Here is a 24,087-nt window from a genome sequence, read left to right on the forward strand (position 1 = left end):
TTTTAGCTGGTTATTTGAGTTCTGAGAATATCGAATGGAAATTTCTCCCTCCCAGAGCACCCAATTTTGGAGGCCTTTGGGAGGCTGGAAATAAATCTTTTAAGTACCACTTCAAACGTGTCGTAGGTAATGCAAAATTGACATTTTAACAATTTTTAACAATTATGATTCAGATTGAAGGAATTTTAAATTCCCGACCATTGACTCCCCTGTCTTCGGACATTGATGATTTAGAGGTTCTAACACCTGGACATTTTTTAATTGGTAGAGCAATTAATTCGATCCTTGAGCCAGATATCACGGAAGTTAACATTAACAGGTTAAAATTGTGGCAACAGATCACAAGATTAATACAAATTATCTGGAAAAAATGGAACTCCAATTATTTAAGTCATTTACAAAATCGATCTAAATGGCAAAGTTCTAAAAACAATATACAAGTTGGAGACATGGTCTTAATTAAAGATAATTTGCCTTGTTGTAATTGGGCGGTTGGTCGTATAATAGAAGTATTTTATGGTAAAGATGGAAAGGTTCGCGTGTGTAATGTAAAAACTAAAACTGGAACTTTCAAACAACCAATTACCAAATTATGTGTCTTACCAATACAAAAATGAGTATTGTCTTTATAGTTATTGTACAGTATTGAATGTGCTTCACATAAAATGTCATTATGTAACTGAAATGTTATATTGTATTACAGTATTGAATGTGCTTCACATAAAATGTCATTATGTAACTGAAATGTTATATTGTATTGCTTTGAGGTGTACGCTAATGTATATGGTAAATGTCTAATTATAAAAATGATTTTTATGTAATAGGACTTATTCAAAATTGTTTATGATATACTTGTTTAATTTTTATGCTATATCTTAATTACAATAGTTGAATGCTAAGCATTGCAACGCGGGGCGGCATGTTCGCGCCTGCGCATCTGTAATGTAATCCACGCATGCGCATCTGTAATGTGATGATCTAACGAGTTTGAGAATCGCCATCGACGGTGTAAGACGGCTGGTCACAGCTATGAGTACCAGCTATGAGTTAATTGTAATTAATTATGAGAATTAATAAAGAATCGAACCAGCGAATTTAATTAGTGTGTGTTATTTGGGACGAGACCCAAACATACTTATTCGGAGACTGTATTTCTTTTTCGTTCATGAAAATCAAAGTTCATTACACAAACATGTAATCACACTGCACAAGCATAACACATTTAGTAATCCTGATAATTGATTACACATTTAATAAATAAATCAGAAAATATTTTAATGTATAACAAATGAATAAAGTAGTTAAGCTTTTATAAAACAGAGCATAATACTACAGTTACGAAGATATTTAATGTTCTAAAAGTTAGGTAATTTAGTAAATTTCAGTTTTTCACCAAAGCAATGAAATATTTTGATAATTATGAAGTTCCTTATATATCTTTATAAATGAACTTTATTGCTGTTTTAAGCAATTAAACAACTGTCCAAGTTATTTTAGTACTTTTGAAATATATACACTAAAAGAAACATTAAAATTTATTAATCTATTTGTCAACCTTGATTTTGGCATAAAAGTCTGCAGAATGCTTCCTAGTTTTTAAGCACACAGAGGCACTGCAATTCTTTCTTATTCCTTGATCTGAAGTTTTCTGCAAGTGTTTTTTTTATTTTATTTTATTAAAATATCTGTGTTGGCACAGATACAATTTCTGTATAGTGACTTCAGATGTGGATAAGTTTTTCGAACATTCTCGTTTGTTTTACTGGCGTCGCTGAATTTTGCGATGAATGCATCACATTTATTGCCGAGTATCACCTTCCAGATTTTTCATACTGTTAATGTATACATCAGCAGTGAATTATTCTCCTCTTTCCTCAAATATACTACGGCGATAAACAATAACAATTCACTAAAAATTTTGCGTAAATTTACACTCATAATAATTTAAATTGCGAAAATCTCACAATTACCATCTAAATACACTATTCAGCACCACAATTCTTTCGAAAGCGCGCTGTAGTAGTCAAAAGTGAGGTACGCCGTCTTGCCGGGTGAAACTAGTCGATATTTTGGTGACGTCAAAAATTCGAAAAGTGGGGTAGGGTTTGGAAATACGCTGCCCCGGATGGACATCGATGATCCGTTCTATAGGCCAAGCTAAAGGTAGAGATTCATCTTCGATAACAAGAACCACCGTGTTGACCTTCAGGTTGGGTTTGGTGTGCTGCCACTTGAATCTCTGCTGAAGAGAAGTCAAATATTCACTTTTCCATCGATTCCAGAATCCGCGACGTAGATTCTGTACAAGTTCCCACCTAGAACTCCTTCTGCGAACAGACTGATGTGTCTCTGGAAAGGAAGTCAAAGTATCACCTGTAATAAAATGAGAAGGGGTTAAAACATTAATAGAGTCAATATCAGAATCGTTCACGTAAGTAAGTGCACGTAAATTCAAAATAGCCTCGATCTGGTGTAAGTAGCGTTGACAACTTTTCGTAGGTTAAAAGAATGTCTTTCAATACTCTTCCCAGATGAAATTTCGCTGAGCGAATGCCGGCTTCCCATATTCCTCCGAAGTGGGGCGAAGCAGGCGGTATAAAATGCCATTCAATAGATGACTTAGTTAGTTCTCGGGAAACCGATTCTGTTCCATACAAGGAAGACCAGATCTGATTTAGTTCTTGTAGTTTTCGGCATGCTCCCACAAAATTGGTACCGTTGTCACTGTAAATGTGCCGTAGTGCACCGCGACGTGAAAGGAAACGTCTAAGTGCAGCGATAAACGAGTCTGCCGTCAGGTCACTGACTGCTTCTATATGCACAGCTTTAGTCGACAAACAGAGCTATATAACCTTTCTTTGATTTAGAACCACGACCCTTATTAAATTTCATGGTAATAGGACCCGCGTAATCCACACCAGATGCGAAAAAAGGTCGTTCCAAAGTCGCACGATGTTCAGGTAAGTCACCCATCAATTTCGGATTTGAAGCAGCTTTAAATCGATGACATCCCTGCTAAAAATGCCCCATAGAAACCAGTAAAACTTTTTATGGGTACCCATAAGATTTTATGGGTTTTTATTGACTTTTACTGGTTTCTGTTGGTCTCTGTGGGTTTTTCTTACTGTATCACTTGACACCCATACAACCAACATCAATGGCAGAACTTTGTACTGGTTTGTATAGGTTTATATTGACTTTTACTGGTTTTCTTACTGGTATCAATATAATAATAAATCTTCTGTTGGTTTATATGGGTTTATGCTATTTTTTATCTGACGTTAATAGACTTCTTGTAAACAATAAAATTAACAGAATGAAAATATGATCTCTTTAAGACCATCAGAGTAACCTGGAAACGCAGGTGGTCGTTTTAGAGAGGGTTTTTACTAAATATGCTTATTTATTTGATTTAAAAATTGTTTTTCGGAAACAATAACAGTAATCATATACACCACACACAACGAGGTCTCTCTAAGGCGACCAGCCGCAAATAAAAATTCATCTTTGCAAGTGGTCGCCTTAGAGAGGTGATGCTCAATACCAATATATACTCACGTTCTCAGAGATACGGTTATCTTTTAGAGGTGGTCGTCTTAGGAGATTGCATCTATGGAATGAATCTCTCTAAGGCGACCAGCCACACTAGCAGAATTTTCTTTGTTAATGGTCGCCTTACAGAGGGAATATTCATTGCCAAAGTATACTTATGTTTTCAGAAATACTGGTTTCTTTCAGAAGCGGTCGTCTTAGGGAGGTTGTTTTTGCTACGAGTTGGTTCTCTGAATACACACACATAAGCACTTACATTTCTGATATTACAAATAAACACCGGTATCAACCAACATCTCTTTAACGCAAACAAGTTCATTCACAATCGCAAAACTTTTCTCTCTGTTAACGCTGACGTGAAGAAAAAAATTCCCATCCCTTCCCCACTCTCAGAAGTTTCCCAAACAAGCAATATGGCGCCGCCCTAGTTATTGTTGTGCGATGGTGGTGTTATTTTCTTCGTGGTTGTAGTAATGCAATATATTATTTACTATGCTTTACTGTAGTACAAATTTTACTATGTTTTACTGTTTAGAAATTAATAATAAATAATAAAATACCAGCACTGACTATGAATATACCACTAAAGCCATGCACGTGTATCGTGTCTAATGTTTGAGAGAACGTTGCTGATAACTGACTAGTTGTGAAATGGAGTTTCTGAGCGTGAAATTGATTTTCCATCTTTACTTTTATCCTGAAAAACAATGTGCTTAAGACTGAAAAGTGATAATTTCAGGCTTGATAATTTGTTTCAGTGTGCAGATGCAGAAATGTAGTTTTTGCATTCTACTGAAACTGTATTTTGGAAATTTTTTTTTTTTTTATTACAGTTTAGAAATACTTTTTTAAAGCTTGTTCATGTAGATGCTTTATTATTTGAATATTATGTACTAATAAATTTGAGCATACCTTACTTAAAAATGATTTTGCATGATTCAATTTTTCGACTAATGTGATGTGGCCGAGTAAAAAGAATACTTTTTTACGTTTTAAAAAATGTACTAATTATATTTCGCGAGCAAAAAAGGTAAGTTTTATTAATGAAATAAACATTGAAATATTTAATGTGTTTATTACTTATTGAATGGGGTAGACAAGACATACAAGCTTAAGGAATCTTTTTTCCACTACTAAAATTATGTGAAAATTTAGATGATCATAGTAGCTTACATTGTTTTTTCTTTTTGGTCTATTTTTCTTTACAAGTATGAGACTAGAACCACATTTTTACATTAAATATTTTGTGCTATTTTGTTGAAACACATATAATCATTTTCATGCATACTTTAATTTTCATTATTATTTGTTTGATGAAGAAAATTTCAAATGTGTGTTTTTCATAAATTGCTTTTGAAATAGAAATAGATTTGTGAATAAGATTTATGTAATATTAAATGTACTAGTTTTGGGAGTATAAAAAGTGAATTATTTATTTGAAAAAAATTACATTAAGTTGAAACCTCATATAGTGGTTATTTTCTTAAATGACCACCTCTGGTAATGGCACATTTGTCAGGACAATAATTAAATAACAGGACTTAAAAAATCACTCATAGTTTTGTCAGGCTACAGGAAACTGCCATTATCTTGAATTGTGGAGTTGATTGTTTTAGGAACGTTTTGCTGTATAATCAATTGACTTCGGTGTAGTAATTTTTACGTGGGTATGAATTTTGCAGAGGTAATTGAAAGTTTTTACGAGACAATTAAAACCAAAGCTTTTCGGATCATGTGTCTTATAAGGGCAAGCATTGCTTTCAAGTATAGTTAGAGTAATATTTAAACATTATTTTCGGAAGCACTTCCACAGAGAATCCGGTTGCTCTCTGCGGATGAAAACCCATATAAATAAATCTTCTGTACAGCCTTATACAAATGCAGTTAAAATTACTGTCATTACAATTAAGCGAATATAGCTACATTTGTATACAAAAACTTATTATTGCTAAATACTGCACTATATAAATTTCATTTGGCATTGTAATTTCAGAAAATGCTCAGCATGAGGTATTTTTATATTATATAATCTACTGTCAAAAACATTAGCTACCTTTTCAGTACTTTAAATTTTACTCTTTAGAATTTTTATGGTTCAAAATAATATTTCTATACATTTTCTAAAGTATTCTTTCTACAACAGAAATCTAAATAACTTACACCTAAATCACTGACTAAATTTATTCCAATAATGCATCGCTTTAATTAAATTTATGTTCCTTTGAGATGATATATAAAAAACCTTGTGTAATAATAAATTATTAATATATATAGGTAAATGGTATTTTTATATATTTTTTCGGGTAAAGTGCATAATCGCCTACTTATTTATTTGGTACTTTTTACTAAAGTAAAAAGAATTGGATTTTTGTCAATTTTCCTTTGACTTTTTCAGTGAAAATAGGTCGATGTGTACCTGGATAAAGTCAAAGGAGTGCGCAATGACATTTTTGTGCAATTCTGGGATGTTTTTTTAAGTGAAAATATATCGATGTGTACATGGATACCGAGTATGTGCAATTCTTAAAAACACTCCAAGCAGTGGGCGATTCTACACTTTCCCCATTTTTCTATAGGAATTTAGTTTCATTAAATTAGTTATTTAGTATAATTATGTTTATATGAGTATATTCATACTTATTCACATAGATGGAATTTTTACAGTACGAAAGTTGATCTTTTTTACATCAAGAACTACATATAGTATAAATACCCATTATATTATAGATTTTATTTATATAAAATCTGTGGAAGGTTATATAGCACTAAAAGTGAGATACGGAATAAAACATTATACGCTATGAGATATTTCCTTAATTCCCGAACTGTGCGTTGAGAATTGGTATTTATTGAGACTTGTAAATTTCTTAAAATTCGTTTTGTTACAATATAATTTATTGTATTTTGGGTATTATTAAGTTTATTATATGTTATCTTCATGTTTCATTTATCTTTTGAGAGATACAGGGAACATTCAAAGTATTGTAATAAGGGGTCTACACAGTGTTTGTATATTATTATGGTTAATCTTTGGATTATGGTAACTTGGCGATTTTTTGGTGACCAACCCTGCTACAGCAACCTGCTAGTTTTGTTTTGGACGCCATTTTGTTTTCACGAAGTAAAGGCATTTTTTTTTTTTTTAACTCAACAATTTTTCTAACAATCTGCTAGCCAAATGACTCTTATACTAGAACTTTTATGGAAGAAAAATGCTTAATTATGACGAAGATAGGTGCGAAATTCGGAGACAGCGCAGAATCGCAAACTGCTTGCCGCGTTTTTAAGAATTGCACATACACGGTATCATCCATGTACACGTCGACCTATTTTCACTTATAAAAACATCCCAGAATTGCACAAAAATGGCATTGCGCACACTCTTGACTTTATCCATGTACACTGCTAAAGTCCTAGCTAGTAAAAATTTATCGCCTTACCAAAATGTCGCCAAACTATCTGTTACCATATTCCAAAGATTAGCCATTATTATTTCTTCACTACATTATATTCTAGGATTCATCCTTTCTTCCACGCAAAACATCTATGTGTATGCGTGTCATAATAAAATGTAGGGTGTTACTATCGGTGGTAAGCGAGCCTTAAGGGGATAGCAAGTATGCTAAATTTGAAAATGAATGTTAAGTTTCTAATTTGCAAGTCCCGTATTCTTTTTGCTTGCTTGTTAATAATGTTTCTTTTCCTGAAAATTTGGGTTTCTTCTAATTTTGTTTAGTGCATTGTAGGTAACTTAAAATTTAAGCAGATGCTAGAAAGTACCATCCTTTGGCAATACATTTCTCATTAGGTATCAAATTGTTAAACAAGCTGATGTGATTAAATACAATTGTTTAATTTCCCAATTGAAGAACTGAAATACAAATATATGCAGTGAGATACTATATGTATATATTTATAATGAAATCAATAATATATATACAGTCAAAGTAATGATTCGCAACCATCAAATGAAATGATATGTATATATATATATGTAATAGATTCTGTAGTCGAATACAAGCAGCTGAATCCGTAATGAACAGCAAAAATTTTGACGGCTTAGAGATGTTGAAACTCCAATCCACAATGAATAAGAAATTTGGCAGTCGAGGTAGATTTAATTCAACTTTTCTTTCAGCGAATATGTTGCAACCACAAACAAGTTGGCACATTATTTATGCCTATTCCAAAAATTAACATTTTTGATAAATGTGTAGTAAGAAACAAGGAGCAGACAGACTGCAATCCAGCTAGGCCACAGCGTAAAAAGCAAATACGTTATGTTAAGGGTGAAATCTTAATTCAGACTGAGTTAATTTTGGTTCTTGATGCATTTTTACTCGTATTTTATAGTTAATACTGCTATAAAATTACTATTGGCTGTTTGAGTTTTAGTTCCTTTTACAACATCAAATTATGTAAGAGTCATATGACATGAATTAATCTCGAAGTGATGCAGTGCAGAAAGATTACTGTTTTTAGAATAGAGAAGGAAAATTAATTTTATGCTGCTAATTTAATCTTTTGCTTATTCCTTATTTTTCTTACATATATATATGTACATATATCATTCGATGGTTGTGAATCATGACTTTGGTTATTATCTTTCTCTTCATTTTATTTTCAAAATTATATAAAGGTAGTTTAAAATTTTGTAAAGAGAATTTATACAAATATTTTGTAATGTGTTTATAGATATTGACGTGCATTAAGGACAGGGGCTCGTAGGCTTCTAGATATTTAAAAATTTTTATTTGCATTGAATTTCATTTAAAATTACTTTACATGCTTTCTCAGCCATTTAGTTCTGTACATTTCAGTGCTAATTATGTACTTCTGCTGGTTTATGTTTTTATGGAAATTTGATTTACAGTTCTATTTTTGTGCATTGTTTTTTATAGGGATTCTGTATATGAATACCCGTGGAAATTTGGCCAATGGATATGCATATAAAGTTCTAATTTTTGGCTATGGGTTTTTACTGGGATTTTGTTTATAGTGCCTACAGTTCTACAGGTTTCTACAGAGAGTTGGCCTACTCATATCTGTACAATTGTACAGGTTTCTGTTTACAGGTATTTGGCCTACAGGTACCCGTACAGCCATGCAGGTTTCTTTCTATGGGTTTTTAGGGGTATTTGGCCTATGGGTACCCGTACAACTGTACGGGTTTCTTTTTATGGGTTTTTACAGGTATTTGGCCTACGGGTACCCGTACAACCATACAGGTTTCTTTTTATGGGTTTTTATGGGGATTTGGCCTACGGGTACCCGTACAACCGTATGGGTTTCTTTTTATGGGTTTTTACGGGGATTTGGCCTACGGGTACCCGTACAACTGTACGGGTTTCTTTCTATGGGGTTTTTACGGGGATTTGGCCTACGGGTACTCGTACAGTTGTACGGGTTTCTGTCTATGGGTTTTTACGGGGATTTGGCCTACGGGTACCCGCAGAGTTGTACGGGTACCCGTAGGCCAATTCCCCGTAAAAAAATTTTATGGGTTTCTACGGGGCATTTTTAGCAGGGATATTAAGCAATGTTTGACACAACTGCGTATCAATCTCTTCCCTCCAATTATCCAGTAAGATTGCCTGATTAGGTGTGATAATAAAGAAGGACCAGCATGAAGGTAAGAAATATGAAGTTCTTTCACTAGTAATTCGCTAAATTTATGTTGAGAAGGAAGTATGACAGGATTTTTGATGTTAAATGCTAAAGATGAATTTCGAAGACCTCCTCCCACCCGTAAGAGACCATCTTTATCTACGAATGGATATAGAGAACGTAGTTGGCTCTTCTTTGTTAAAGGTTTATCTTCCTTAATACATTGTAAATCATATTTGAAATAATGATTCTGAATTCAACGAATAATGAACTTTTCTGCTACTCGAATATCTAGAAATGTTAGCGGCATAAGGCAGCTGGAGTTAATGCCACTACGTGAAATATTCTGAGTAACATGATGCTTCTTACAATTAGTAATAAATCTTTGGCAGTAAGCCAGAATACGAACGATTTTACAACGAAAAGAATAATGCTCGAACAAATTAGCTAATAAATCATCCGATTCACGTATATGAGAAATAAAAATAGGATCATATCTTTGTTCAGCCTTTACTTCAGTATCATCTTCAGATTTTAATTCATATTTAGGCCATTTTTCCTCTTCCTGGTGCAACCATGGTGGACCATTCCACCACAAAGTACAGTTTGGTAGGAGTTGAGGTTCAATACCACCAGAAGCAACGTCTGCAGGATTTTGTTTAGAGGGAACATGATTCCAATGTTTAATAGGTATCACTTCTATGATTTGAGATGTTCTGTTTGCCACAAAAGTTTTCCACTTACGTGGATGAGCGGATAGCCAAGACAGAACTACCTTGGAATATGTCCACGCATAGATTTCAAAATTAAACTTTTTTAAAATGTTCAATAGAGATCGCATTAATCTGGTTAACAAATATGCAGCACAAAGTTCTAATCTTTAGAATCTAAAGCTATCTGCTTCAGACATCGAGTTGCTAAAAATGAAGCAGAGGAAAGACCATACGTAACTGTTTTCAACTTGTACGCGCGGCATTTCATCACTGGAATTGTATCGCCAAAGTATCAATTGATAATTCTGATCTTCAGGGGCTACCATCACCTGACAATACATCTTCTCCACATCGGCCGTGAAAACAATTTTAGGAAATCGAAAATTAATCAAAATTTCAAAAATATCTCTTTGTAATTTCGGACCTACCCCTAAAAGAGAATTCAATGATATACAGTTTTCAGATTTACAAGATGCATCAAAAACTACTCTTAATTTTGTCGTTGTGCTAGAAGGTTTAATGACCGCATGATGAGGAAGATAAAACTTTTCTATATCCGATCTGTTAGATAAATCATCATTAATCACAGTCATATGTCCTAACTGTTCATAATCATGTATAAAATCTTTATACTGTTTTTCCAATTCCGGATTATCTTTGAATTTTCGTTCCATGGAACGCAACCTAGAAATTGCTGCCGGTTTTGAGTCACTCAACTTCAAATGCGATTTATAGAATGGAAGTTTTACCACAAATCGCCCATCTGAATTAACAGAATGAGTGTTTTGAAAATGTGATTCACAAAATTGTTCCTCAGGTGTCAGAAATTCCTTCTTCCCAACATCGACAATATCCTCCATTTCCCAAAAACGCTTAAGTTCGTAATCAATATTTATATCATCTTCTAACTTTATGAAGTGTGAATTTGCTGTTTTTGGGCCTTCCATATTATTTCCGACCTTCCCAGCAATCACCCAACCGAAGATTGTATTTTGAGCTACCGGCTCATATTTCGAACCATATATTTGGCCACATCTTAAAACGGAGAAAAAATAATCAGCTCCTAAAATCAAATCAGTTTCTTTGGGTTGAGCGAAATTCGGATCCGCTAACGGAATAGATTTAATGTATTCTATATGCTTTACATCAATGATTTGTTCCGGCAATGGCAAAGTTAACCTATCCAAACTGTATGCGTTAACATCAATTATTCCATTATTTAAACTTGATCGAATTTTAAAATCAACAGAACCACGAGTTTTGGAAGCTGGCACTCTGCCAATTCCACGCAAATGTAACCTTTGATTTGTTCTTTTTAATCCTAATCTTCGAACAGCTCGTTCAGAAATAAACGAACTTTCACTTCCGGAATCCAATAATAATTTAATTTCGATAGTTTCGCCACTGGACGAAAATGCGAGTGCGAGAACCGTAGGCAAAATCGCCGAGTTGCAATTTTGAATCGTATTACTAACTACCTGACCTTGACCCTCGCATGATTCATTCGAAATTCTCTCTGGAGTGTTTTCGTTTTCATTTGGCGCTGTTAAAAGCTGTACGTTGTTAGCTTTAATATCTTCATGCAACAAACTATTATGTGTTTTTGAATTACACAAATTACACTTTAACTGTGAATTACAGTTTTTGATTAGATGTGAATTTAAACATAAAAAACACAATCCTCGTTTTTTCACAGAGTTCTTTCTAGCAGTAACATCCAAATTCTTAAATTTAACGCATTTATATAACGCATGAAGTCCGTTAAATTTCGAACATTTAGTACTACTAAATTTAGAAATCTGTAACGTTTTAGAACTAACATTACTATTTTTATCAACGACTTTAGCTTCCGCTTCTTTATTTATGATAATTTCGAGAGAAGAACACCTTAAATTTAAAAATTCAAAAAATGATTCCAATGTAAGAAAATCATCTTCCGCTGTTTTCTGTGCCCATAACTTTCGAGTTTCTGAAACCACCTTTTGAAGCAACATAAATATTAACCATGGATCCCTAGAAGTTGCTTTGTCACCAAGAGCTTTTAAACCTCTGATAACTTCATCTGAAATATCAGCTAATTGCCGTAAATTAACATTATCAACCTGTAAAATACATTTTTGATCCAGAAATGTTTTAATTAACGATTGTACAATTTGTTTCTTTTTATCATACCTAGCGAGCAATTTTGCCCATGCTTCTTCATAAGAATTATTCGATAACGGAATATGTTTAATTATAGAAGCTGGTTCATCAGCAAGTGATCCGATTAAATACTGAAATTTCTGTATATTCGATAAAGAAGTATTATGCACTGTTGCAACAAACAATTCTTTAAAATTCATCCAGTCATAAAAGTTACTCGAAAAAATAGGAATATTCAAGTTAGGTAACTTAAAGTTACTAATATTAGAATTTTCTGGAACATTTGGCACATTAGCCACATTCAATACATCTAATAAATTTTGATACTGAAGTTTCAAACTAAAATACTTCGATTCAAAATCTTCAATTTCTGACTGCTCTTCAGGTAGTTGGGCATTAAATTTATCAAAATCTAAAAAAATCCTTTCCAAGCGCTCCAGATACAAAATTATTTCATTTTTAGATAAATCGGAAGAAATAGTATTCTGAAGCCTTGTGAAGGCCGCTTTTGCCCTACCACGCAATCTAATGACAGTAGCGTGATCCAGAATAAGTAATCGAAGTTTTCAAGTTCAAAATGAAAATCAATACAAAATAGATATAAAACTTCAAGAATCAAATTCAGATGTAAATCGAAATAAAAAGCACTTATCTGTACTCGAACTGCTGACGAATTCCCAATCTCGCCGCCGTGCCTCCAGAAATTTGTTTACGTTCCTAACATTAGGATGCCCCAAAATGGATGACGCAGTTTCGATTTTAAATATCCTTAATAAATTCAACGACTCTTGGTGTATTTAAACCAAACTGAATACATTTAATAATATAACATTCACACGTAAACATTTAATAATAATTCAGCAGTACAGATAAGTTATAAAATAAGAATTACAACCGTTACAGGCCAGCTACGCTTTTAGCGACCGAATTCTACGAACGACAAATCTCAAAACAGTGTTGCCAACGCAGGGCAACGAAAAGGTGGAAATTAATTCGATAGGCGTGGAAGTGAACAAAAGCACAGGGGAAAAAAAAGGGAACAGCATATTTCACTTAACGGGAGCCAACTTTGACGCATAAACTTTTAAACGCAAAATATTTTAAGCATGTTTATGTAGTAATCGTTTGGTTTATTTGATTGTGGCAAAGCACTCGAGGGTTATTGCTTCCTTTTACGAAGTAAAAAGGAAGTATTGTAATCGCGAAAAGTTTCAGGCAGCATATTTCAACGAAAATATCCATTTTGACCGCTTTCGAATGCAAATTAACGATGTTTTTGCACAATATCTGTACGTAAGGACAGAATAAAAGACTCGTTTCCTCAAAAAAAAAAAAAAAAAAAAAAAAAATATATAAAACTGCTTTAAAATGAATTCTGAAGAGAATTATTCGTGGCGTCTGTACGAACGTATATACGTACGTATCTCGTATAACTCAAAAACGAGTAGCCTCAAAAAGTTGAAATTTTGTATATAGGACTACTATAACATGTAGATGTGCACCTCGTATTTTGGTTCCAAATGGCTGAGGCACTGTTACCCGGCTCAGTGATCTCAGTTTCTTTACTCTTACATATTTGTAAATTGTACATTTTTTGCTTTAAAAATGATTGAATTATGTTGTTCTAATCTTCCGGTTAAGGTTTTTATGCCTTTAGTAAATCTGTCTGCAATATTTTTAGAATTATCAACAATTTTAAATTAAGTGCCGCTAAGCCTAATAATTTTTTTGATGGCGGCCATTGCTTGTTTACATTTGAAACAGGAGAGTAGTGGATTTGTTCCCAATCTAGAGAAATGTAGCTTCGCAACAACAAAGATAACGCATTGCGACTTAAATCATGCTTAATCCTTTCTGGAAATTTTTCCAGAAAATAAGTGTTTAAGATTTACTTAATTTTTAATAATTAGTATTTTTTAATACAGATATTTTGAGTTTTTATGTATTTTTGCCTTATCGCGAAGTGAGAACTGAATTAATTGAATGAGAAATACTCAGTCGTCTGTGAAAAACTGTTTCTTCTTGTTTTGTTTGCTTAATTTCTTTTATACATCGTTCTAGCTTTATTATAGTATTTGAATGGAACATGTGGCAACGATTAGATAATTCTTTAAATGATATAAATTTTGTGCATTCTGAGTTATAATATGAACGAAATATAATACTGTTAAGTGAACCTAGCGCCAGAGTTAATGGTATGGTATGGTAAACAAATAGAGTGAATTTTAAAGAATGCATTTATTCTATTGTGATTTATGCGCTGTCGGCGAAGTAGATGTAATTAAATCCAATAAGTTTAAACCAAATGCAAGAAAAAATGCGTATAATTTAATATTCCGTGCAAGAAAGTCATGTGGTGTACACATCAGATTTTTTTACATAAGGGGAAGGATGCCTTCGTGGAGGACTTTCTAAGGGAACCGGCTTGTGTACACTTGACACATGAGAAAAACACGGAAGCATCCATGCAGCTAGGCCCTTTCGCCTGGATTCAAACCCCGGACAGAACTAGCAGTGTTCAGTTGTGGGCTAGTTTGGGTAACAGAAAAGTGGAAAATCTCATAATAGACGCAAAATGATGGCCTGTATAATACAAAATTATTGCCATTTCAATAGCATAGTGTTTCGCGATATTGTATTTTATTTTATTTAGCTCATGATAAATACACTAGGACTATTAATATAATTGTAGTTTGACCCGGATTGAAACCCCTGTGACTGGCTCACCACATGGGTGTTTTCGTGAATTTACCTATATGTAACACGGGTACAAGATAGTTTTCCTTCGAAAGTCTTTCATGAAACATACTTTCTTTAGACAGATCGCCCTTTGCGAGTTTTATCATAATCTAACAAACCAAACTAAACCTAATCCCAAGCGAGGACTAGTAAGTACTCAGAGAAGATCTTCGTGAAGGACTTTTTAAATGAGATTGGCTTATTATTCAGCAAAAAATCCACGAAAACTGCCAGGCAGCCAGCCCATTCACCGGGATTTAAGCTCGCTTCAAACTGCCAATTTCTACTAAGTCGCTGCGGGCTTGTTTTGAATCTTTATCAAAAATCTTTGCAAAGTAATCGCGAACACACAGTTATTGGTTTTTAATTTGATTTGGTTTTATGTGATTTGGCAAAGCCTTGAGGGCTATCTGCCTAAGATGAGGGATGCCTTCGTGGAGGACTTTCTGATGGACACTGGCTCGTATACACGTTACACTTGGCGAAAACCCCCATGCAGCCAGCCCGTTTGCGGGATTCGAACCTCAGACCAAACTACAGCGACTTTACCGCTCGATCGCTGGTGGGCCAAAATTATTGAGTACCAACGGATTAATTAAGTTAGGAACTTAATAACTTTCATTTGTAGTGCTGCTACCAGCATTGACATTAGGAGAGGTTTTTTTCTAACGAAAATTTTTCAATGTAATTAATTTAATTCCTTAGCTAATTGTTCCTCTGACTAATTTTTTTTGGTGCGCAGTATATGTAACCCTTCCATACACTAACTGTTTCACTTAACTTACACTCCGTTAATTTTATGCGATTTTAAACCGGTAGATTTCTTTCCAAAAAACGCGTACTTTTTCCCCTAGACTTTAAAACTATTTTGTATTTCAAATCTTAATAATAAAATTTAAAAAACAAATATTTCTAGAAATTCTTTCAGCTTATGAATTTATTCGATTTAATTGAAGTTTTCGAGTAGAATATCTTTCTTTCGACATTCAAGAAATTTTTATATGTCAGCTCGCGTTTATAAGGAACACGCAGCCACATATTCGAATACAAAAATCAGGCATACTGAAAGTACATTTTTAACATTTCAAAATGTAAAAAAGAAAAATATACCATTAAAAACACCCGCACTTGAAATACGAGAGCAAACAAGATAGGTGTTTGCAACATTTTATATTTTATCCTGTTCTTGACGAATCAGAAATTGTAATCAACTTTTAATATATTGTATAATATATGGTTTATTAAAAAGTACGTCTTACGTTACAATTGTTACTTTTTCCTTTTTCTTCTAAATTTCGGTAATGTACTATTAACAACGAGCGATTCTGTTTGACTTTCATTTGTATAAATAACCACAAGGCAAACTGTTGTAAAACGATTTATCTTCATTCACAAGCTTGCAGTGTTGGAAAGATAATGCACACCTGCTGTCTGACAATGATTCTTCATTCTCAGGGCCCATCCGTAAAGTGTTCTTTTCAAACAGACTTCACACTCTATTAAGACCTTTTTGTCAACCGACAGCCGCATGCAGGGTAGGGGAAGGAAGACCAGATCGCATCGTCTAAACACGTCTTAAGCATTTTTAAAGGAAACTCCAAAAACGTTTAAACACGTCTTCGAGCAGTTAAAGGGTTAAATCCTTCTAAACTTTCCAAGTTGCAATGTCTAAAAGGGTAAAAAAAATTACCCCTGCCCATTCTATAACAGAAAAAAGCCAGAATTATGTTGAAAAAAAGGTCAGAGGAAAAAAGTGTAAAATCAATTTTATAGAGAAAACTAATGCATACTGAGATAATTTACATGAGAAAAACTTTTACCATGAAAAAACTTAAACGAAGGCATTTTTAATTAATTACATAGTTATTTTGTTTTTGCTAAGAATTCTTTCAGCACAATTTATGCCTTTATTACCTTGTTTATTTTTCAGATTCAAAGTATTGTATCAAAAGTCGCTCAAATGGAAAGTAATATCTTTTATAATATGATACGGAAAAATAAAAATTTTCGCGTTATTTTTTGAATACAATTTCAATATACTAGCATCATTTTAAAGAAATTGATCAATGTTATAATGCTTTAAAATAATATAGCCGAAAAATTCCCAGATTTTCGAATTAAAAATTTTCTATAGAAACTAATCTTAAAATCGCCAAATTTGGAACCGTTAAATAAAGAATTTACATTCCCAAAAGCAAAAAATTGATTAAGAGCTCTTCATTAGAAAAAAGTGAAATAATTTTGAAATTCTTGTTTCACTTCTTGCTCAGAAACTTGAGTATCCCACCGTTTATATTAGAAATAGGAACAAATTATAATCCATGAACCACCCATTCAAAAGATAACTATATTTATCAATGAATAGTCAAAAGTATTTGTCCAAAATACTAATGCACATTCAAAATGGCAGTTTTTTAAACAGACAGAAATTTCAGATGATTAAAATTAAAGACCTCCTGCCGAATTTGGGTCCAAATTAAGGACCAAAAATCGATTCCAAAAAAAAAAACCTACGGGCTTTTAAGGATCGTACGAACCCTGTCCATTGCATCTGTACTGTACATTCAATCCACAATCAGCATAATTATATAAAATGTGTACTATTTCTTACTAAATGTGTAATTATATAAAATAACTACAATTTTAGACATACTTCCACATTAATAGGAATCTTTCACATCTTACTTCATTTATCTTTGTATTTTTGTTGATTTATATTGAATCGATCAACTTCGTTATTTTCTAAATTTGCAAAACTGCATTCTGAAAAGCTGCCAGATAGCAGTGCAGAGGCAATGCTTGTTATTCCTTCATTGTCTTCAACTACGTATTTAAAAATATTAAGAGCTAAATTTTTCACTATTATTTATTTCTAGATGAGCACATTCATAAATACATATTTTCAGAAAAATTGAGGACTCAAGGTTATTAGACCTTCCTTGTGAGTTTAGAAAAATTTTGTAGTGTAGTAATAACATGCATTAAGATTGGAAGTTTTCATTATAAGGATAAGTTGAATAAGAGATTTTAAAAATTGCAACTCATGACTGCAATACAATAAAAGTGATAGTTCTCTGGTTTTCTTTGTATTAATTCGTTTCTCAGACTCAAAGCATAATAAAACCAAAGAACTTTTGGGGGGAGGAATGGTTACAGCTTGCAGGAAAAAAAGTGTAGAACATTATTTTCATAAATATATGTATAAAACATTAATACAAACTAGACATACTCATTAAAAAACTTTTATTTTATCAAAAAATTTATACTTAAAATATATACACTCATATAATTAATGAATCCAGATAACTTCTGGTTCATTTACACAGGATTTCTTTTTATAAAATATTTTTTGGCTGTGTACAATGCCTATACAACGGGACACAAAGTCTGTGGCACTCAAAGTTCTTTCTGCTGCACCAATGTATTTCAGTAGAGCAGGCACTTTCTCCCCAAGTCCTAATTTTTCAAGATGAGAAAACAATTCTTTGCCGACTAACGTCATCCATTGGACGTTAGTCAGCAGTAGGGTCTGGTCCCATTTATTCCTAAAATAAAACAAAATAATTAATGCAGCATCATTTCAGTGTGATGAAGCATAAAAATACAATCAAATACATACAAAAACTTCATGAATTATATTAAATATTTACTAGGATAATAGTATAAGAGCGGAAAAATTTATTAAAAGAGAAAAATATCAAGATGTAACACAGTGTGAAACACCTCTCTTTTGTAAACTATTACAGGAAATGAAACTTAAGTATATACTTATTTCTTCCAAAATTTGGAGAAAAAGTTTATTTGTTTATGCATGCTTTATGACATTTCCTAAATAGGCAGACTAAAAGAAAGAGTAATTCAAAGGGTATCCTGACAAAATAGCCCACGAAAAAACAGCCCCGAAAAGATAATATCCACAAAATAGCCTCGAAGTAATAGCTATGGCAAGTCATATAATTATATTAAAATATATTAATAAAAAATGAATTTTGACCATTAATAACATTTATCAAAAAATGCATTTTAAAAATTTTATACAAACATATTAATAGAAATTCTAAATATGCTTTGATAATTCTCTACTAGTCTTTGGTTTCTGTTCCTTAAAACAATTTTTACAAGTTACATTTCAAGATTATGTGAAATACTATAAACAAAGTCCATATGTTATATGTTAGCATAATTTTCCACTAATGCTTCCAGGCATCGATTCAGCTGTGCATACTTAGTTTTGCTAGTATGTTGTGAATACCTGCAGTAAGGTATGTTAAGAGGAACTCAACCATATTTTGATCTTTTCAGAAATGGTCAATCAATGAGTTTGTAGAGGGATGATGATGGCAATCTACAGTTTGCTAGAATGCCCTATGCTACACTTCTCATACTTGCCAACCAATGATACTAAAGAATCAGGAGATTTTTCCCAATGTTAAAAAGATTTTTTAAATGATAAAAATATAGTTTTTCATAATGAACTTTAAATAGTTACTAATTCTTAAATGCAAGCAACACGAAAATACCTTTCACATAAAAAACATTTCTATTACTTGCATTGTTTAAGGGGGGAAAAACACTTTAATCAGTTTTCGTACAAATGTTATGAGCAGTGGCAGATTTTGCTTTTGTTAAGGAAGAAAATTCATAATTTTGTTCATAGCAATTGCCATGTAGGCCTGCTTTCGCTAATAAAAGTTTTCTTAATGTGTCATCACTAATATTAGATCTAAATTTAGTCCTCATTTTCGCAACACTCAAAATCCTCTCACACTCTGCATTACTATGAGGAACTGTCAAAATGGCCAACATAATTCTAGACAGTTCACTATATTTTAAAATTCCATCAGGACCTTTCAGTTTTCCAATTAAACTCCCCTGAGTGTCAATCCTAGCTGATTTTATAACTTCATCCATGTTTTCTAATTGTAAACTGCAAAATTGCGACTGCAATATTATCAGTGGCAACATCCATATCATCATCTTTCATGACTAAATGAAGTAACACAGGAAATCTGTTCAAAAAGTACCTTATATATGAAAAAGATGCATTTGCTAGAGCAGAAACATCAGCAACTTTAGCATGCAAAATCACTTCATCATTGACTGGAAATTTATGTTATAGGTAATCACATACTCGACAGAAGTAACTTCTGACATCAAGATAAAGCTTATTTTTGTCTTCTGAAAGTTCTTCCACTACTTTTGTAGTTGCAGCTCCTATTACCAAATATTCATCTTTCTTCTGATTTTCTACTTCACCATAAATCACATCATATATAGAATTAGAAGACAAAACACAGACTGGTTTTAGACTTTGATTGATTGCAAAACATGAATTATTGGAATTCTGCTTTGTAGAACTGTGTTCAGAACATCGAATGATGGCAAAATGAATTGTAAATAAAAGCAAAAAGCTTTGTTAAGGTCTGAAGAAAAAAACATAAATATTTGTTCTTCACAAGATAAACTTACAGTAATTGGAAAATAGTTCGTGTTTTAAGCAATTGTTTTATTTTGAGAGAAATTTGTATCAGCTTTACACTTATATTTTGCAGTATTATTTTGAGAACTGCCAGTTGAATTGATGAATGGTGCAGAAATTACTTTATTTTTCTCAAACCTATTTTTAACAATGGAAGTAGTAACTACACTGGTGTGCGAAACTTAAGCAACAGCAGTGTTTTTTGCCATAACTCCATGAGAAATCAACTGAGAGACATGAAATGCAGAAATGAAGGAGCGTATTATGCACATAAAAGACGACGAAAGCATTGGAGCTGAAAAAGGAATACAATGCATAAGGTATGGAATCAAACAAAAAACAAGCTATATTGAACGCATAGTATTGTGACTCAGGATTGTCTGTGCAAGAGGAAGAACAAGCAGATGTTCCTTAATATGAGATATGCCCTTCCCTCACTGCAATGGTTGCTTCGCACCGTCTCCGCATACTCAGAATCAGCTGGTGCATCATTTCTTGCGGTAGGAGTGCCCATTCCTCAATCAGCATCTGTTTAAGTTGTTGGGTGTTCTCCGAAGGATGTAAGCGTGCTGCAATGCGTCTTCCCAAAGCATCCCACACATGTTCGATGGGATTTAAATCTGGGGAGTACGCTGGCCAATCTAATCGAGTAATATCTTCACTTTCCAGTAGCTCCTCAACAGCAAGAATCCAATGTGGTCGTGCATTGTCATCCATAAAAATTAAGTCTGGGCCAATAGCACCTCGCAACAAGACGCACATGGGGAAGGAGTACCTCTTCACAATAGCGATCTCCGGTTACACACCCTCTGTCGAAAATGTGGAACTCAGTTCGCCCGTTCAGCATAATGCCTCCGCAGACAAGAACTCCAGGACCACCATAACAGTGTCTTTCCTTGATGTTACTGGGATAAAACCGGGTCTCGACCTCTCTCCAAATCAAAACGCGTTGAGAATCGCTTCTGGTACTGAACTGACTCTCATCCGTAAACAGGACACGACTCCATCGATCAGTTGTCCAGTTTTTATGCTCTCAGCACCACTGTAAACGGTGGCATTGGTGGCCAATTTTCAATGGGAGTCAGAGTTCAGGACAGCGGGCGAATAGGCCCCCTTTGTGAAGTCGTCTGGCCACAGTGAACCGCGACACTTGTCGCCTTGTTGCTGAGCAATGGCGCTTGCTGACTGCTGTCGGCCTCTTTTCACCTGCAAGTCGATATATCGGTCATCTCCTGCAGTTATCATCCTCGGGCGGCCACCACCAACCTTTCTAACAGCTGTACCTGTGGTTTGGAATGCTTTCGAAGCGCGCGAAACACTTTTGTTGATTCCGAACTCTGCAGCTACACTGGTGACAGTACGCCCCTCCTCCAGCTCCTATAGGAATCACCTTCTAAACGTAAACTATCTTTTACTGTAATAAGAATCACTGGCCCTACAATACCAGCACTTTTAAGTAGCGTACGTGGCGTGAGCGGGATTGCCTAAGAAATACGCATGGTGCTCAATGTGTTGATAAAAATCAAATAATTATATAATATATCAATAAATAAATGCATCTGGTTAAACAGATATCAAAATAACATACATTCCCATTAGAGAATTCCTGCAATGACTGCCACAAGACACTATCTCAAACAAAGGATAAAACCTTTGGCTACCGAGGAAAGGGAGAAAAATCGACACATAGCTCCAACCAGAAATTTTTCAACTAAAGTAGCAAAACAAGACTCAAAAAGTTACAAATGACATCAGAGATCAAGTGATTTTATGACATAGTTACGCATGATTACCTGACCTCTGACATCATCACAAATGTAATGTCTATTGGTTCCATAAGTTACAAACTGTATTCGATTCTTGGTTGTTTTAATTATGCATTTTAGCATTAACAAAAATTTTAAAATTATATTGCTCATTTTCAATTGTTTAAATATCCATTCTTAAATTTAATTCTCATTTAATTTAGATTTTTATATTAATTTGTGCATATCCATTGTTAAAAGATTCCTCATGTTTAGACTGTTAGTGCTTTTGTACTAAATATTTTGAGTTGGCAGTTAATGTTTTTAATTTTTTTTGGCTTAGTTGTGAAGATTTTAATTGAGGAATGCTTTTCAGCCAGTTTGTAAAATTATTAGGTTATTTTGATGCTAGAGAAGTGAAAAATTGAGCAATACCTTCACTGGGACTCGAACCAAGACCTCTCGAATACTCGCTGTGTTACCATTACACTGCAAAGGCATACAAAAAATACCTTATAAGTTTTCTGTTCTATGTGGTGGATTTATTTCAGCTTCTGATTACTTCAGAAAGCCTTGTGTCACTGTTAAATTTATTTGTGCTGTCATTCAGAAAAATGTCATTGTTTTGATTTTTTAGTTATTTCCATTGTTTAGTTCTTAGCAATATTATAATCAGGATAATAATTTCATTTCTTTCTCTGTTTGGGTACCCAGTATATGGTGCACAAGTTACAAGTTCAATTCGTTATCACCATAGAACTGAAGGGAGGGACTGACTTAAAAGCAAAAGACACAGGGAATGGGGGGGGGGAGATAAAAGGTTCCGAGGCAGTTTTTTGCTTTCCCCTTCTCGTTATATCAATGCAAGGCAGTGCAGCCTTGAAAAGGAAAGCTGACATGTAAACAAGATTGCGAAATACCAACTCCTATTTAAGCCTAAATAAACTGTTATTTTAGAATAAATTATTTTTAATTGATACATTATTTTAACATAAAAGCATTTTATGATATATTAAAAAAATCTCTGAAGTCACAAAAAGCAGCACAAGAAAATGATGGAGGTCGCAAAATTGCAAATACTAAAATTTTGGTAGCACAGGTCTCAAATTTGCGAAAAATCGCATGATCTGGCAATACTGGCTCCACCTACCAACGACCCACGTGTCTGTCACTCGTTTGTAAGGCTATTTTGTTACGGCTGTTTTGCCGTGGGCTATTTTGATGAGTCACATGGATCAAAGATGTGATGTACATGTATTGAAAAGGAAATCATTAAAATTTCAGAGGAATTGAATGCTTTACTCATGGGATACAGCTACAAATAGCAAATAAATTAATAAAGCATTGGCCCATTTCTGGCCCTTACATCAGCTGTACTCCACAAAAATCCATGACAACTATCTGCTCAGGGCCTTCATAGGAGATCTTCTCATGGAAACTGAAAGTTCACTTTATACAGGGAAGAAACTGTAAGAGCAGCTATGCAGTCAGTCTATTCAAGAGTGTAACACATGCAGAACTAACATTAAGTGATTTCACCCACTTATCACTGGTGGACCTATGTTAACAGTTCGAAGAGAGGATCAAAAATTTGGAAACTTACATTCACATAACAGAATAAAAAGTTCTATAACAATCTATTTTAGTAACGTGAATTTTATGTAAATATTTATGCATTTTAACATCTACATAAAATTAGAATGGGGTCTATTCAAAATATTAATTTTTATCCAACATTATCCGACTTCTTTCCTGATAATCATTTAGTATGTTAAAAATAGTAAAATTTGATTTTGTTGTTGTTGTTACCAGCTCCTTTACGATTTAAAAAAAATATATGTTTCACATAAAAATGTATAAAACTATACTGCATTGTGATTAAATTTTTCAGCAAAGAATTTTGAGACTTTCCCAAGGGAGAAATCTTTGTGAAGAAATATTAAATAGAAAATGGTTCATATTCATAATACAGATGTGATGAACTACAAAAGTACCTGGAAAGCATATAGAATGTTCACTGACTGAGAAAAGAAGGGCAGTTTATCAGCGATTAGTGGCTTTAGCCACACAGCTCCCACAGGCCCTCTTGTAATTTGATTGAAATTAATGA

At 33.5% G+C, this 24,087-nt stretch overlaps 1 protein-coding gene across 2 annotated transcripts in view; it reads right to left on the minus strand.

The window, feature by feature from the left end:
- Window positions 1-17,979: 17,979 nt before the first annotated feature.
- The window catches only part of LOC118195859 (uncharacterized), a 198,175-nt gene continuing 192,067 nt past the window's right edge, over window positions 17,980-24,087 (minus strand). For both annotated transcript variants that reach the window (XM_085809724.1, XM_085809725.1), the window contains one exon: window positions 17,980-18,298. In XM_085809724.1, the coding sequence (XP_085665850.1) occupies window positions 18,043-18,298 (256 nt within the window). In that variant the 3' untranslated portion in view covers window positions 17,980-18,042. The remainder of the gene's footprint in view (window positions 18,299-24,087) is intronic.

This window comes from Stegodyphus dumicola, chromosome X2 (genome assembly GCF_044657685.1).
Source record: "Stegodyphus dumicola isolate Sdum_Otavi_A_Nest chromosome X2, ASM4465768v1".
Taxonomy (NCBI): domain Eukaryota; kingdom Metazoa; phylum Arthropoda; class Arachnida; order Araneae; family Eresidae; genus Stegodyphus; species Stegodyphus dumicola.